At 35.7% G+C, this 16920-nt stretch overlaps 1 protein-coding gene across 11 annotated transcripts in view; it reads right to left on the bottom strand.

Moving 5' to 3' along the window:
* LOC149775107 (RIMS-binding protein 2-like) overlaps positions 1 to 16920 on the bottom strand; it is a 381635-nt gene that overhangs the window by 15324 nt on the left and 349391 nt on the right. For 9 of the 11 annotated variants that reach the window (XM_089943974.1, XM_089943981.1, XM_089943978.1 and 6 more), the window contains 4 exons: positions 7717 to 7891; positions 5959 to 6815; positions 4549 to 4720; positions 1067 to 1224 (listed from right to left, as the gene is read on the bottom strand). In XM_089943974.1, the coding sequence (XP_089800100.1) occupies positions 1067 to 1224; positions 4549 to 4720; positions 5959 to 6815; positions 7717 to 7891 (1362 nt within the window). The remainder of the gene's footprint in view (positions 1 to 1066; positions 1225 to 4548; positions 4721 to 5958; positions 6816 to 7716; positions 7892 to 16920) is intronic. The other 2 variants (XM_089943975.1, XM_089943984.1) reach the window with 2 other exon arrangements.

The following is a 16920-nucleotide window of genomic DNA, read 5'->3' as shown; positions in this document are numbered from 1 at the left end:
CCGGACAACCCCGGAAAGAACCACTGACCCACAAGAAGCTACTGGCAAGCTTTCTCATATACCCACATTAGCCGAATCCGAGACTCGAACCCAAACAGACAGGGGTGAGATGGCATTCGTTCATAATGTTCCAAGGTTGAGTCATTCTTTTAGCACAAGTAAACATCAAGTGATCTGACAAGGACATGATTTCTAGTGAGAAGCCAAGCTGATCTAATTTCTTATTGGTTGGTACTAAAACAGCCAAACTTTTACTGATAGAGTGATTTCAAAATGACAAGATGATTCATTCAAGCCTTTTATTGAATTCTCTCTAATGTTTATTACTCTTCTATATAACAGAATAATTAAAAAGAATTAGGCATTCTTAGTAGAACCACCAGTCTTGGAAGTAATATTGTGAGGAATTAATTTATTTGATTTATTCATTCCTTAGAATTACAGAGCTATTTTTTTTTTATTATAGATATTTAGATATTTAATAGCTATCATGGAAATGCTGTGAATTCATTCCAGAACATTTGGATTTATAACTATTATGGAAATTTATGTGAATTCATTTAAAGACAATTTGGGATTATATCATAGCAATTCTTCTGTACATCAGTATATTACTGACCAACATTCAATGTGTTCAGATCACTCGATACTTTTGGAATTGATAGACCATTTAGGACTTTTGGATTTCATTCACCATAAAGAAAGTGATTTTTAATTTCTGACTCTGTATTTTAGGTTTTGTTGCATCTTGTTACTAATCTTGAGACTGTAGGTTTTAAAGTCGTCTTCCTAATAACTGAATGGACTTTAGATCACAAGCTTTTCTGGTCTATGACCAATAGATCTAATAATAAACTGCAAACACTGTATGTAAAGTGTACCAACTATGTAGTACTTTGTTTCATGTATCTACGTTAGCATGACTAAATAATACAAAAGTCATCAACCCACTAACTCTTCATTATTTTATTGTTGGATAGAAGATGAGAATTCCATAATGGGTAATATAAAAAGCCAAACTAAAGGCATGGAACTGAGGTTTGTATAAAATAAAATAAAAACTTACATCTGCATCAACATTTGGAGACAGCTCCTGAGGGTCATAATCGTACAGTGCAATCATTTTGCGAGCTGGATGTTCATCTGGGATTACCAATAACCGCTCTGGATTTGGGCTCAAATGAACACCATTACTGTTAATGCTGTTGACTGACTGGAATCTTGCTGAAATATTAACAAATACCCGACATAACATAACATTTTTGCCACAAACACTACACCATAGTTACAACTATCCCTTCAATGTTTTATGAATATAGTTGCTTCTATGGACAAGGTATGTTAGTATATGAACCCATCTTGAGATTTTTTAAACAATCTTCAGATTTATTTATTTTCTGCATTTGGCTATGATAAATTGGTATGTTACAGGTCTAACACACTTTGACTATATTCCATTAATCTTTCATCCATTAACAAGACCATTTTTTTGTATTGTGGAACTTGACTGAATTGATGCATACCCTTCTGAAGCCATTTTGTTCCTGACAAGCATGTACTGGTAGGGCAATGTGTCAGGTCAACTCATTCCAATCTAACACTTTTGAAAACATTATTATCCAAGTAATATCAATGATATTAGCCTACTCCTTGAAAACTGTGATCAAAGATAGCAAGGCAACCAAGTGAGAAGCGAGTTCCTAAGTCTGTAGTGAACTTCAAATTTCCACTAATAAAAAAAAAAATAACGAAAACAAGAAAAAAAAGCCAGTTTAGATGTTGATGTTTAATTGTTTCATGAAATAAATGTTAATAATATTTCAGAAGTTGGGTAACTAGAAAAAAAAAAAGGTAATTCATACAAAAAAGAACAACTTCATTAGAAAACACTTTTTAGTGACAATTATTCCCAATGTGATTATAAAACAAATGTTTAGTAATTACCCCCCCCCATTTTTTTCTCAAAGTCCATGGCATCTCCTTCTTAATATTTATGAAGTCCCTCGGTAATTCGACCCCTCACTTATAGTGGTATATGTTATTAGACCCCACTGTGTGCAACTTAGAGAGGAAGAGGGGTGTTTATATCGGTATTCTATAAACAGGTAAAAAGGTTTTCATAACTACAGAAACAGCGTTTGTTGACAAGGTGCCATGTACGCCATATTAGCTAAAGAGTCTTTTGGTCAGTGGTAACTAAAGAGGTCTGCACAAGAAAGGAATTTTTTATTTCAGGTGAAAGTGGACAGGCTACCTATAGAGTAGACACATTGTACATTTTAGCTGCGCCAATAGAAATCTATAACTGTAGTCAGAAGTTGTGATCTATCAATCATCAAAACTTCAGATGAAACTTGGAATGTGAAGCCAGATCCAAGTCAAAAGAGATGAGTGAGTCAGTGAGTTAAATGAGTTAATTGTTGAATCAGTTAATCACTTAGTGATGCAGCTTAAGGACTAGTGTTATTATAATTATGTCTGTGAATAATACCGTATGCACTCACTCACAAGACGATTCCGACAGCAAAACTGTAAAGACCCAGATCTGCTGTTGCATATTGCACTGGCAGATGAGGGTTTCTGCAGTATGATAGGAATGATCAGTAGAACAAACAACAGAGACTGTGATCTGCAGGTACAATATGCTACGGCAGACCAAGATCTTTGTTGTCTGTAGGCTGACTTGATTTATGAGCATATACGGTATGCTATGACCTAGGAGGACTGTTTTGCAAACTAAATTCCCAGCATTAGTGCACACACACACACACACACACACACACACATACACTGTAACTTATCTAGGACCTCTGATTGACATATTTGTATTTCTACCCAAATTCAAAATCTCCAATGACTGATGAATGAACATGTGACTTGCATAGAACTTTGGATTACTGCATAGTACACTTACCCCAACTGTTTCATACCTACAATATGCATAGTACAATTACACCTCCACCCCACCCCCAACTGTTTCATACCTACAATATGCATAGTACAATTACACCTACACCCCACCCCCAACTGTTTCATACCTACAATATGCATAGTACAATTACACCTCTACCCCACCCCCAACTGTTTCATACCTACAATATGCATAGTACAATTACACCTCCACCCCACCCCCAACTGTTTGATACCTACAATATGCATAGTACACTTACACATACACCTGACCCCCAACTGTTTCATACCTACAATATATACTTGCTTATAAGTCAAAGATTCTAATCGGTTGTAGCATAAATGAGCCTGCAGATCAGGGTCTATATTGTTTGTTCTACTGATCATTCCAAACAAACTGTACAGACCCAGATGTGCCCATGCATTATGCGAAAGCAGATCTGGGTCTGTGCAGTTTGCAGCTGGACTCATCTTGTAAGTGAGCATAGATGGTAAGTAGGTTACATACCAAGGTTACTGGTCACCTATCATGTTACTGGTCACCTATCTGTGATTAGCAATTAATTTGGTTACTTTGACCTCGATGACTACTATATTGGTATCAAGAATACCACGATCTTCTTACAAGGCCAAATAGTCAATGTACATTACTTTTGTCTCAGGTAAGGTGACCTCTGATCGGAGAATACAGATGCCCCCACCAATGTGACATTCTTGAAGAAACCCCGAGTTCAAGATACAAGGATAATCTTCTAGGTCAAAAAGGGTTCAAGATACAAGGATAATTATCAAGATCAAAAAGGGCTGACACAAGGTTAATTTTCAAGGTCAAATTGTTTGAAGATACAAGGGTAATTTTCAAGGTAAAAAAGGAGTCCATAACTCATTCTAAATTTGATGGGAAATGGTGATAATCAAACTGTACATAGCCTAACAAAAAGTCTGCTTTCAATGCAAAAAGTACTTCCAAAGTTAAAAATGATAAAAAGATGTAACTGTAAAGCAAACATCAGTGAATTAGTGTACTGTGAATGATAATTTACCACCCACCTACCTGTTGTAACAGTCCTGTATGTAGGGACCAGTAAGGCATGACTGACTTGGGAATGTCTAAAGCATCTCAATGACCTTGACTTTTGGTCAAGGCATGTAGTCTAGAACTAAATTTACCGTGAACCCTTTTTCACTTCTTAGACTTATGATGACTTGACCATTGTACCACAAAATTGAAAGCTTTCTTCCATACCCTGGGGCTTGCCACCCATAACGTTTAGTCAAAGTTGCTCAAGAACAAATTTTATTGTGCAAAATACATTTTTCTTTGAATGAAAATGACTCTTCATATTCAACCTTTTGACATAAAAATTATGAGATTTCTTTTTTACTCAAGGGTAAGAAATCCAAAAATTTTGGTGAAGGTACACGATTAAGAATATAAGCCACAGCAACCTTGATCTCTGACGTTTCAACCCTAAACTCAAAAGAACATATTAAAAGTTGTATGGATGGAAGAAAACAAACAATATGCCCCCTCCCTGCTCTAAATATAGTAGACTTTCAAAAAAAATTCTATGATTAAATACATGATGAAATATCAAAGAAGAAATCAAATAATTTAACACTTTGTTCTTAATTTACCTGACATATAAGAGTTCACAAAGCCTCCATTTTCTTGGGTCTCTTTCAGCAGCTGTTCCTGCAGTTCTGGATCCTCTACTCTAATTTCAGACACCATGTTACAGGGAATATAACCCAGTCGTCCCCCACTCTCACCCCGATAAAATCCATCAGCATCTTTGTCTCCATACACCTAAAATACAATCATAATATGTCTATTTGATACAACATTGCTTCCAGCTGAGAATGATCTGGTGTGGAGAAGGACAGATCCATTAGGCATTCATACATCACAGTAGGACAGATCCATTAGGAATTCATACATCACAGTAGGACAGATCCATTAGGCATTCATACATCACAGGAGGACAGATCCATTAGGCATTCATACATCACAGTAGGACAGATCCATTAAGCATTCATACATCACAGTAGGACAGATACATTAGGCATTCATACATCACAGTAGGACAGATCCATTAGGCATTCATACATCACAGTAGGACAGATCCATTAGGCATTCATACATCACAGGCACCTTGACTTACCAAAGGATAAATATGGTAAAAAGAGACAAGCCAGAAATTAAGGATTTATTATAAGACAGCAAGCTGAAATCTACTTCAAGCAGTAAGAGAGTTTTAGTATGGTAAAACATCATTTATCTGTGCACAATGCAGTCATCCCAAATTCAATAATACAGACAAATAGAGTATGTTCTCCCTGACTGACTGTGGACAATTTGTTCTTTATAGTATGACCATTAATCAGGACAAACCTGGAATATGTTATTAAACTCCATATCTTCCAGTGAGACCAGATAAATGATGTTATATTGTACTTGCAGAGTTAAAGTATATATCAGCAAAAATACAGCCAAACCTGCTTGAGAAGGTCACTATTATTAAGCAATGACCCATCTTAAACAGTCACCTGTTATTAAGCAATGACCCATCTTAAACAGTCACCTGTTATTAAGCAATGACCCATCTTAAACAGTCACCTGTTCATGTGGCCTTGACTCAGTTGATAAAGAAGTAACGTCTAATAAATTATCACCTTACTTTACAGGTCAATTTTTCACAAAGTTACCTGACAGGTGCTTGTTTCAGACTGGTTTTGAGTGTGGTATCATACATGCAAAAAACTATATTAAAAGAGTCATGTATCAACTAGCAAGAAACTGCCACAAATTGACTTAAATTCTTTCTTCTAATATGATTAAAAAGCTATTACAGTTTAATTAGATGATTTAACAAGAAAAGTAAAATTAATAGAATATACTATAACACATCGATAAAAAGCTTATGGTATGGGATATTGGTCACCTGAACCTTACCTTCCTCCTGATAAAATCTGGAAAAGATAAATGTGGAACACTTAATGCATTTTTTTCCTGAAAATGATAAAAAGCTTAATTCACGGCTTTACCTTGAGAATCTGTCCTTCACGGAATGGTAGCTCTTCCTCCAGGGAGTCCAAATTAGGTGACATATGTACTGGATCATAGTCAAATAAAGCCACAAACAATCGAACATGATTGTCATGAATAGGTGGATTTATTTCCCCGCTTATCGAATCCACATCTCCATTATCCTCGTAATCAATTATTTCGGACTCGGGAATGTCTTCACGTATTTTATATGGTGTGATCACATCGTTACAAGTCAACACATTTGCATTTCTGTCCTGGTGCTTTGGGCCATTTCCATATGGCTGGAAGCTTTGGAATGCACTGTCAACACCATCACTGCTTAAACTATTATGCTGTCTATGGACTTCAGGTCTTGGTCCAGGACTTGTTATGGAACTCAAATTTTGAACAGAATTTGGACTTTCATTTAATATTTCTCTATCGAGTCTACCACCTTCATCTTGTGGACTAGTTTCCCTAGGGCTACTATGTAACCTTGTGTTAATCTGATCCCTTGGATTAGAGTTGCCTTGTGGGCTACTATGTAACCTTGTGTTAATCTGATCCCTTGGATTAGAGTTGCCTTGTGGGCTGACACTACTCCTTGGGCTTGCACTATCCCTAATTCTAACACTATGATCATAAATTTGAGATTCAACATGTTGTTTGGGCTCCTTAATATTTTCCCGATAGCCGTCCCTTTTGTCCATATCTGAATTATACTTTGAAGTTGATGAGTCACGTCTATACTGATCGGTGTGTTTTGTGGTAGAATCCCTACGAGAACTGTCCACAAGGTTCAATGAATCAATTTCCACATTATTGATAGCTTCAAATGAACTATCCTGCTCCACACTACTGTCTCTTGTAATCTCTGAAATAGAAAATTTCTCATATGGGCCAAACACAACTGACATAAAATATCAAAACAAGACTTCCATGGAACAGCAGATTTTCAAAAATTTATAGTCTGCCAAAGTCTGTCAGGTTTCGTTTCAAATTTGCTCAAATAATCAAGTTGTAATGTCACTTTACATTTATCCCCCCTGTTGGCTTGGAGATGTACAATACACCAAATGCTCACAGCTCAAGCAGAAAGAAGCAATGGAAGAAACCTTTTTGGCATCGGATACAACTCACAACGATGTTCTAGTCTTGGATCTTTTAAATGAGGTTTATACAGAAAAATCTTTCTTGCCTTTATCTTTTGTTTTCAAGACTCCATGTTAATTTTAGAAACACTGTTTCCTTTCATAATTTGTTTCATGGTACGTATAATGTTTTGGTTGAATGGGCTGTCTCCCTAATGATTTGGGCCAAGGTTTTTCTTTTATCATGTTTTCACCCAACCAGTAGCTTTTGTTTGACATAATAAAGTTGGATTGTGCTGACATGCCATTTAGCCCTTTATGTACATACATGCATACCTACTGATATACATGTACATACATATATACCTACCTACCTACATGTACATACATAGATTATGTACATTTGTAACCTAAGTATATCTACAGGTTAACTAACTTAGTTACAATGAATCCTTTCCTGCAATACAAGTCCCTCTCAATTTGAACCTATTTTGTGAGTTTAATACTTCAGAAAAAAAATATCTTCATTCCGGACAGATATAAAAACCTTTGCTATTATAATCTCATATTCTCAGTCAATCTTGGCACAAACCATACTTGGCAGGGTAGGATTTTTTCCCTTCTAAAATACATGCATAAATCTGTTGGACCCCCCAATATATATATGTATGAAAATCAACTTACCAATAGATGGCACTGTTGTATGGATTGGTACTTTCTCCAGAGTAAGCTGAGACCTCATAGAATCACCAACCTCTGCTCTGTGGAAGTTTTTTATGCTATCAACAGTTCCGATGCTACTTTCTTCTTTCTTTCTGGATACCACTGATCTTGGAGATTTACTGCTGGTTTTGTCTTCCTGTAGAGCCATTTAAAGTTGTTACAAATGGAAAAGAATGGATGTGATTGGTCAGTTTCCACCCATGCTATGCTAATTAGCATAGAAAGGATTGTTCTAATTGGCTATTTCAACTCAAATCAGATCAGAAACTCTAACAGAATCTTAACTGCAGCACCATCAAATAAAATGCCAGAATACAGATGCAATTTTTTTAAAAAATGAGATGCGTGATTCAACAAACGACAGTAGTAGGTACAAAACAGCTGAAGAGATCTTATTTTGTCAAGTTATACATTGACTAACAAGACATGTTACTTCTGAGATGGAACTTAAACTGTTGAGAGAAGAGTAAAATGAACTTTAAACATATTCAAGTTGTCTACAAATTTTAAATATTGACGTAACATTTTGCACTTGAAAAAGCAAGTCTGAACCACAAAAGGAAGTGAAGTAACAATAAACATTAGCATCAGCATAGAAGAAAACTCCGTACATTTACTGTTAATTTAATAATATGGTTTGTCTGTGTGAAGGAAGAGTCTTCTAACATGAATCTCAGACAGCATTTTACTGTTCTCTGTAGCTAACAAACTGTAAGATGGTATCCCTCTACTGTGACAGGTTTTTAACACTGCTGCATGAACACAGTACAGACTTTTTGAATTTGAGCTGGCTATAATAATAAGAGAATTGTCTTTTATGGATCTTCTGACTTTCATTTCAAAATGCTATTTTATTTGATAGCAGACTATGCCACCAATGTAAATAAACTGCATCAGAAATGTTCATAAATATATAAATATAAATAAATATAAATATAAATATATAGGAATTTATTTTTGGTAAATATACTTATTCTGATTTCTGAAATCAGAATTGGCCTTCTGAGTAAGCATAGATGTATATAGGTCTTCCATGGATTAATCTAAGCGATCCTGGACACAAAATAATTAATGTTAGGAAAGCAAAAAGTGTAGGTCACAGTGAGTTTATGGATACAGTAGTAACAGAGGTGCATCCAACTATCAAGGTTCATAATAGGAAATTAAACAGTGCCAGAAAAAATCCCCAAGCGAGTGAAGCACTGAATGTGGGTCATAATGACCTACTATTGACCTACTTTTGAAATAGGGATTAGTGCTCATCAAGATACATTTCCAAGTTTTATGGTTTTGGCTTTACACATGCCAAAAACCAATGCAGTCATGAGCGAACGCAAAAAATGAACCTAAAGCCAGTTGTTGTTGGTGTTGATGAAGGGTTTAATGCCATTTTTCAGCACAAGATAGGCTATACACAGCGGCCAGTATAAATAGTGGAGAAAGAACACAGGAAAACCCCGGAAAGAACCACGACCCACGAGAAGCTACTGGTAAGCTTTTTCACATACCCACATTGGCAGAATCCGAGACTCGAACCCACCCTGAAAGAGGTGAGATGGCAGTGATCCGTAACAGTGAGCACTTTAGATCACTCAGCCTCTCGCCCCCTTACCCCCCCACTAAAATGTGTATTATAGGTCACTGACCTCTTTTGGTATGGGTGTGGTACTAAGAGACATAAGCAATCATCTAGATTAAAGCATGAGCAGTAAAGACAGAAAATGGAACCAAAGTGAAGTGTGAAATATGAGTCACAGTGACCTGCTATTAAAACAAGGGCATAGTACTCATCAAGAGGCATCCTCTCACCACATTTCATGATTCTGGGTATACAGTGCTATACCACACATATAAAAATGCAATCATAAGCTAAATGCAAACACTTATAAGAAAATTGTAAAATGTAGGTCACAATGACCATTTCTTGTGAGGGTGTGCTACTAATAGAAACTTGTACAATTATTAAATTTAAAAATTCTGGCCTGAACAGTTATTGAAACTGGACAAAAGTCAGTGAATGATTGCATGTATTAGCTCTTTACAGCACATTATTACAATAGTGGCTATTTGGTGCTATGTAAAGGCAAGTTTGAAAAAGGTAACGATGGTGAAGTAAAATGGCACCATACTTTGGGATGTAAATTCATTTAAAATAATGTATATTGAAAAGAAAAGCATAAGGACATTACACAAAACATGAAAGAGTGATTAAAATAAACCCACCAATGACCTTAACCTCTGAGGTACAGTATTAACATATCCGATTATTAGATAGAAAGGGGCTGCAAGTTGGATAAATAGGTATAGACCCATGAGTAAGGAGAGGAAGATTTATGTTACATGGTTACAGAAATTATGTGTTATAATGAGAGAATAACATCCCCATATATAACAAATTACATACGATATTACAAAAATACATGCACATATCAGGTATAATAACTATTATGAAATACTGAAGCAAACACTGCACGAAACGGCCTTGACCCAAATGTTAAAATAACTAGCACATATATTTTGAACAATCAATTATTTGTCCTTCTGCCTCTTGCAGTCAAAAAAGGTACAAAAACTTTAGGTCAAAAAAGGTACAAAAACTTGAAGTCAAAAATGGTACCAGAACTAGCAGTCAAAACGTACAAAAACTTGAATCAAAAAAGATAAGTTTAAATGGAATCAAGTATAGATTATTCATTGCAAATAGAATTTGGAGATGAGGTAGTATTACAATGACCCTGATACAGTGTGACCCCGCTATAACGTGCTCCGTTATAACACAAATTCGGATGTAACACGGTCATGGCATGGCTCCCGAAATTTCAGGTACCTTATTACATGCATTTTTCTCAAAAACCAAAAAATTCTTATAAGTAGGAAAAATAAAATGTGTAAAGAATTTTGTTATTATTTTGGAGAAGAGATTGCATATAAATTTGAATATAAGACGACTGTGGCTGAAATATCATATACATGTATTATTTTCATACTCTTCTTAAAAGTGCGAAAAAGTAACGTGTAGAAAATTTATTATCATTTTGGGAAGGAAATCACACAAATTCGAATATAAAATAATCGTTGTGTGGCTCCTAAAATTTTAAAATTTAACCAATTTCTTACAGCTTTGTGCCAAAATAAACATCGGAAATACAAGTATCCGAACCAGTGACTGGACCTTTTGAGAACTTTGATCTTTTTATTGTCGAAAAATGACAGCTCATAAGTGATAATATTATTATTACTGACCCTTGAGCAATGAAGCCATCATGTCTACTTTGTGTTTGTCTTCAATGCATTCTGTATACAATCGTTGCTCTAATAATATCCGACATATGTTCTCTAAATTGCATACACAACTAAGCAACGAATGTGGCAGTTGATAAAAGATTTTACGCCAGAATTTATTAATCAATTAATTTAAGTACACTGCTCATCATCCAAGTCAACTGCCAAGCTAAACTTGTTCAAATTAGGGGGCAACGATTTATAAAACATCAAAGAAACAAAAGCCACCAACATGTCCATGTGGTTTGGCGGTGTTGTTTTATGCAATATGTTGACTAGTGAATAATGTCATCCATTTCCTACAAATATACCCCCATTGTTTAATGACAGTTATTCTTGCTGTAGTCTTTCAAACCAATAGGTGTAAAAGTGTTAATTAGTGGAGATTTTGAACAGAAAATGGGAAATGGAAACGTAAAGCTTTTACTGTTAAAGAAAAGATTGAAACATTGAAAGGATTAAGTCCGGTGGTAAACAATCACAAGTAGCTAAAGATTTAGGTGCGAATGAATCAACAATTCGAGGATGGAAGAAGGAAGAAGCAAAATAAAGAGAGATGGTTGTGGATATGCATGAAAGTGAGGGAATGACGAGGACTAGCAGGAGACACCCAACTTGATGTATCAGTGGTTTGTCCAGACTAGAGCTGAAGGAGTGCATATATCAGGACCAACTGTAAAGGCACAAGCTGAAAAATTACACACTGACTTACATGGGCAAGATTCCAGCTTCAAAGCAAGCAATGGATGGCTAAACCGTTTTAAAAAGCGACATGGGATTAGTCATGTGACAGTTTCTGGAGAAATTCGCTCTTCAGATTCTGAAGCTGCTATGAACTATTCAGATGAATTGAGGCAAATAATAGAGTAAGGTGGATATTCTCCAGAGCAGATTTACAGTTGTGATGAAACTGGATTGTGCTGCAAAATGATGCCTGACACCACCCTAGCTGTGAAAAACGATGAACATAAACATGAAGGGTTTAAGAAAATAAAGGAGTCATTAACTTTGCTGTTTTATGTCAATAAAACGGGAAGACACAAACTTAAACCACTGTGTATTGGAAAATTCAAATCTCCTAGGTGCTTCCATCATTTGAATGTGAAGACAATACCATTTTCATATGATGCCACAAAAAATGCATGGATGACAGCTGCTTTGTTTGAAAAATGGTTTCAAAATGAATTCATACCAGCAGTTCGATCCCACCTCAGAAATCTGAAGATGGAGCCGAAGGCATTGTTATTATTGGACAACTGCCCTGCACACCCACCTGCAGACAGCCTGGTTAGTAAGGATGGGAAAATAAAAGCTAGGTTCCTCCCAAAGAATACAACTTCCAGGATTCAGCCTCTGGACCAGGGCATAATATCAGTTTTTAAAATGATTTATCAAAGAGAACTTGTGAAAAAGATTGTTTGCGATGAAACCTCAGTCCAGGTGACACTAAAAAGTTTAAATCTGAAAGAAGTAATGTACCTTAGCGACAAATCTTGGAATGCCATTATGCCATGCTGCATTGAGAACTTCTGGGAGAAAGGACTTGTGGCAGCATTTACTGTTACACAGGACAACAGAGGCAACATCAGTGTTGATGACAATAGTTTATTTGATGGATTTTTTGAGAATGATGTGTTCTAGGCTGAGAGGGCATTTGGGGAGCTGATGCAGTCACATAAAAGTGTTGATGAATGGCTCAGTTCTGATAATGACTGCCCAGTTCCAGACCACTTTTCGGATGCGGAAATTATTCAAAATATTACCGGTAAGTTCAATAACACCAATTGTGATGCTGACGATGGTAATGCTTCTGATGATGACAGTGAGGACACCTCACCTAAAGAAAAACCCACCATCAGCAACAGAAGCAGTCAAAAGTTTAGAGTGTGCTTTGAGATGGATGGAGATGCAAGATATCAACTATGTTCGAATTCTTCAGCGGAGAAATATAATTGACTTTGCCATGAACAAATGTGACAGTAGCAGAAAGCAGCTTAAAATCACAGTTTTTCAAACAATAATAATGTATTACAATTCACGGATGAGAAATTTAGTGGTATGAAATTTATACAGACACCCTTAATTAACCTTCAGATGTACTGTTTCATCATTCGTTACATACAACCATTACGTAATTTTTGTTATTTTTTTCTATTGAATTCAGTCACATAATGATCTATGACAAAATTATTTAATATTTTAAATCTGTGTGTGGATATTTTTGATGGAAATACTTGTATTGTGGATTCAATGTATGTTACGAGATTCGCTGGTGAGTACACGGTGTTGATACTCTATTCATGCTATAGATTAGACATGTATATATAAACTATACACGTGTATGTACCGATGCATGGCTCTCTGAATAAAGTAATATATTATATATGCAATTTCTGTTATCACTTTAAATGGTTATTTCATTTAATACACACTATTTTAAAATGGTAAAACATGCCTTTCCACACCCACTTTTATTACCCCCCCTTATATCCACAAATGTGTTGGTACTGTACATGGTTGCTTATAACATGGTTCGGTTCATAACACGGTCAGGTTCTATGGCTCCCAACTATTGTGTTATAGCGGGGTCACACTGTATTTGTGTTTTTAGGGTCACCATCTTGCTGTTAAATAATGGTGTTGTGTAGCGTGTTCTGAGTTTGTCTAACATGGGAATGAGAAGTCAGATTGTTAGGAATATCACCCACACTTCACTTGGTAGCCCGTATCAATGCTATCTACAAATTAAAGTCATACTGCTGTAGATGGACTAATCTGACGTCTTTTTCCAATAAATCTGAATTCTCACACAAACAAATGGACATGTTTTCAATTTTCTCTGACCCTCATTTCAGTTGGCTGGAATGCAATGGAAGCTGGGAATGCTGAAATCGGATTAAATAGAAGCATTTTTTCTATGGAAATGAATAACAATATATTAATAATTATTAGATAGATTCCTTTCATTCAAATACTTACCATCCTTTTAGCAGATATCAGTTCTCCCAGTTTCCATCACATTCCAGCCAACTTAGGGATGGGGGAGTGAGTGGGGTTATCAGTATATATTTGTGTATGTGGTGAAAACCGGATGAGAAATGTTTAAGTTATAATATTCTGAAACTGCATGTTGGTTAAAAATACATATTAGATGTTTCACTGTGTCCAACCACATGTCTGACTCATGAACAATAACCAGTGATCAGAAATGAATGTAGCTTATTCAATATGTGACATTGCAGAACAATAACCAGTAATCGGAACTTAATGAAACTTATTCACTATATGACACTGTGGAACAATAACCAGTAATCGGAACTTAATTAAGCTTATTCAATAACCAGCAATCAGAACTGAATGTAACTTATTCAATATGTGACATTGTGGAACGATAACCAGCAATCAGAATGGAATGCAGCTGTTTCGCTACCTGATGTAAGTATATGCATCCAAACTCAATCCGATTTAATACAGAGAAAGTTCACATAAAAGAAATTTGAACCAATTATATAAAAATCAGCAGAGAAACATCATGTAAAAGTGGCTATCAGTAACAGACTTGTACATGGTAGAACAAGTGTGGAATCTCCTCTTTATGTTAATATATGCAATTGGTGACTGCCAATGGGATAAGCAAATTAGCATGGAACTGGCAAGGGGTCTGATTTCAAATGACATCAATTAGTTATAATGCGTAAATTTGCAGAAGTAGAGTCACTGTCATCAACAGTTTCAATAGTTTTCCTTTTTCACTGACAGAAATGAGTGCTTGTGAATGTGGCAACTATTTTGCATTCTTAGGCAGTATAGTGTGTGGAATTTGATTGTTAGTTCTCTACAACAATACATTTTCTAGCTAAGTAGTTCTTTGCATAAGGAAATTTATCTTTTTTTAGTTTTTAAATTAACACTAATAATGCCCTCTAGATTTAAGTGAAGACATGAAACAATACATTTTAAAGCATCCATACCATATGTATTTAGCATGATTTACCATATTTATGTAACATGACCTACCATATTTATATAACATGACCTACCATATTAATATAACATGATCTACCATATTTATGTAACATGACCTACCATATTTATATAACATGATCTACCATATTTATATAACATGATCTACCATATTTATATAAAATGACCTACCATATTTATGTAACACGACCTACCATATTTATGTAACATGACCTACCATATTTATATAACATGATCTACCATATTTATGTAACATGACCTACCATATTTATCTAACATGACCTACCATATTTATGTAACATGACCTACCATACTTATATAACATGATCTACCATATTTATGTAACATGACCTACCATATTTATATAACATGATCTACCATATTTATGTAACATGCTAAAAAAAGGTCTAGGAAGAGTACTGCATCAAACGAAATAAAGCCCCTGAAATGGCCAAAAAAAGGCCAAATTTGAAACCCATAACAACTAGGACGTGGTCTGTATTTTTGTCTTCTTGTGAAGGATACGAATGGCATATGATGATAGATTTCAAGTCCAAGTCTGCAATCTGCATAATGGAAATATAAGTATATTTTTGACACAGTACCACCATACCACTGAAAATCCCTCTTAGAATGACAAGACCTTCAAGTTGATATGCGTATCAATAATGTATCACATCAAAGATTGTGACTCGTGTATTGATATGTGGCACACGTGTACCACTACAATGCAATGAATTCAAGATTTCCCAAGAATGGGACACATGTGGGTAACTTCAGTGCTATGATTATCTTGTCCGATCAACTTAGAATAACTATGATAAAATATGCACCCTTAAGAAAATAGGAAAATTTAAGCAAAAGCACTTTATAATACCTATAGACAGCAGTAAACAGGATATTCCAAAGTTTTTAGAGTCAAACCTATGAAGCCATGATTAACAGTTTTAAAAATTGATGAACTGATATACACTGTCCTATCTATTGCAGGGAGCCCCTCATTGGTTAGCATGCTGGAATCATGACTGAAAGGGTGCAGGTTCAAATCCAAGCATAGGATCAGCTTGAATCAGCTGCCGTGGCATGTCCATGGGCAAGGTACTTTACTCCAATTGCCTCGACACTAAATAACCTACTTGTGTTTCTGTGCCATAAAGCATCAAAGCAAATCCTGCCCTCTACTTGATAATGAAGTTCATAATTTGTAAGATAGAATACCAAGGTTTCAGTATGAGGAGAAATTTGTGCATTTTTGGAATTTTAAAGTACCGGTAGCTGTAACAATTTAAGTCATATCACTATGATGTCTTCACTGTGGCAGTTTATAGTGATTTCTAGCACTGGGGCATCATGTTGCAGATGTGGCATCAAGTCACAACCAGTCACATTATCCTGACACCAGGCCGACCAGTCCTAACACTAATCTCTTAATGCTTAGCACCAAGGGAGGCCACTGCTAGTACCACTTTTACAAGTCTTTGGTATGACTAGACCAGGGTTAGAACTCATGACCCCTGATACCCAAGATGGTTGCTCTAACCACTTAGGCCACCAGAACGGTCGGGAGAGGTTCTCCTTCTCCTGTAATGGCTATAATTCCTAGCTTTATCTGAAATGAAATATCTCAACCAGTGTTCAAAATTAACTATCTGAACTTGCTGGACATCAGGTCAGTAAATATTAGAAAAGAAAAATACCTTAAAAAAAAGTTACCAGTCCATTCTTAAGATTGCTGGTTTCACACTAATGGTAACAATTTACCAAAATAACAAAACAACCCCCACCACCACCCTTGCCCCATTTTCCTTTTCCAAACGAAAGATTATTACTTCAGACAATATTTTGAAGTCAACCATTTAAGGGTGAGGTGTTTTGTTTCTACTGCTGTTTAAGTGCCAC

The sequence above is a fragment of the Sinohyriopsis cumingii genome, chromosome 19 (assembly GCF_028554795.1).
Source record: "Sinohyriopsis cumingii isolate HCF-2022 chromosome 19, ASM2855479v2, whole genome shotgun sequence".
Taxonomy (NCBI): Eukaryota; Metazoa; Mollusca; class Bivalvia; order Unionida; family Unionidae; genus Sinohyriopsis; species Sinohyriopsis cumingii.
The sequence above is the reverse complement of the archived record's forward strand: the minus strand, read 5'-3'. Positions and strand labels throughout refer to the sequence as shown.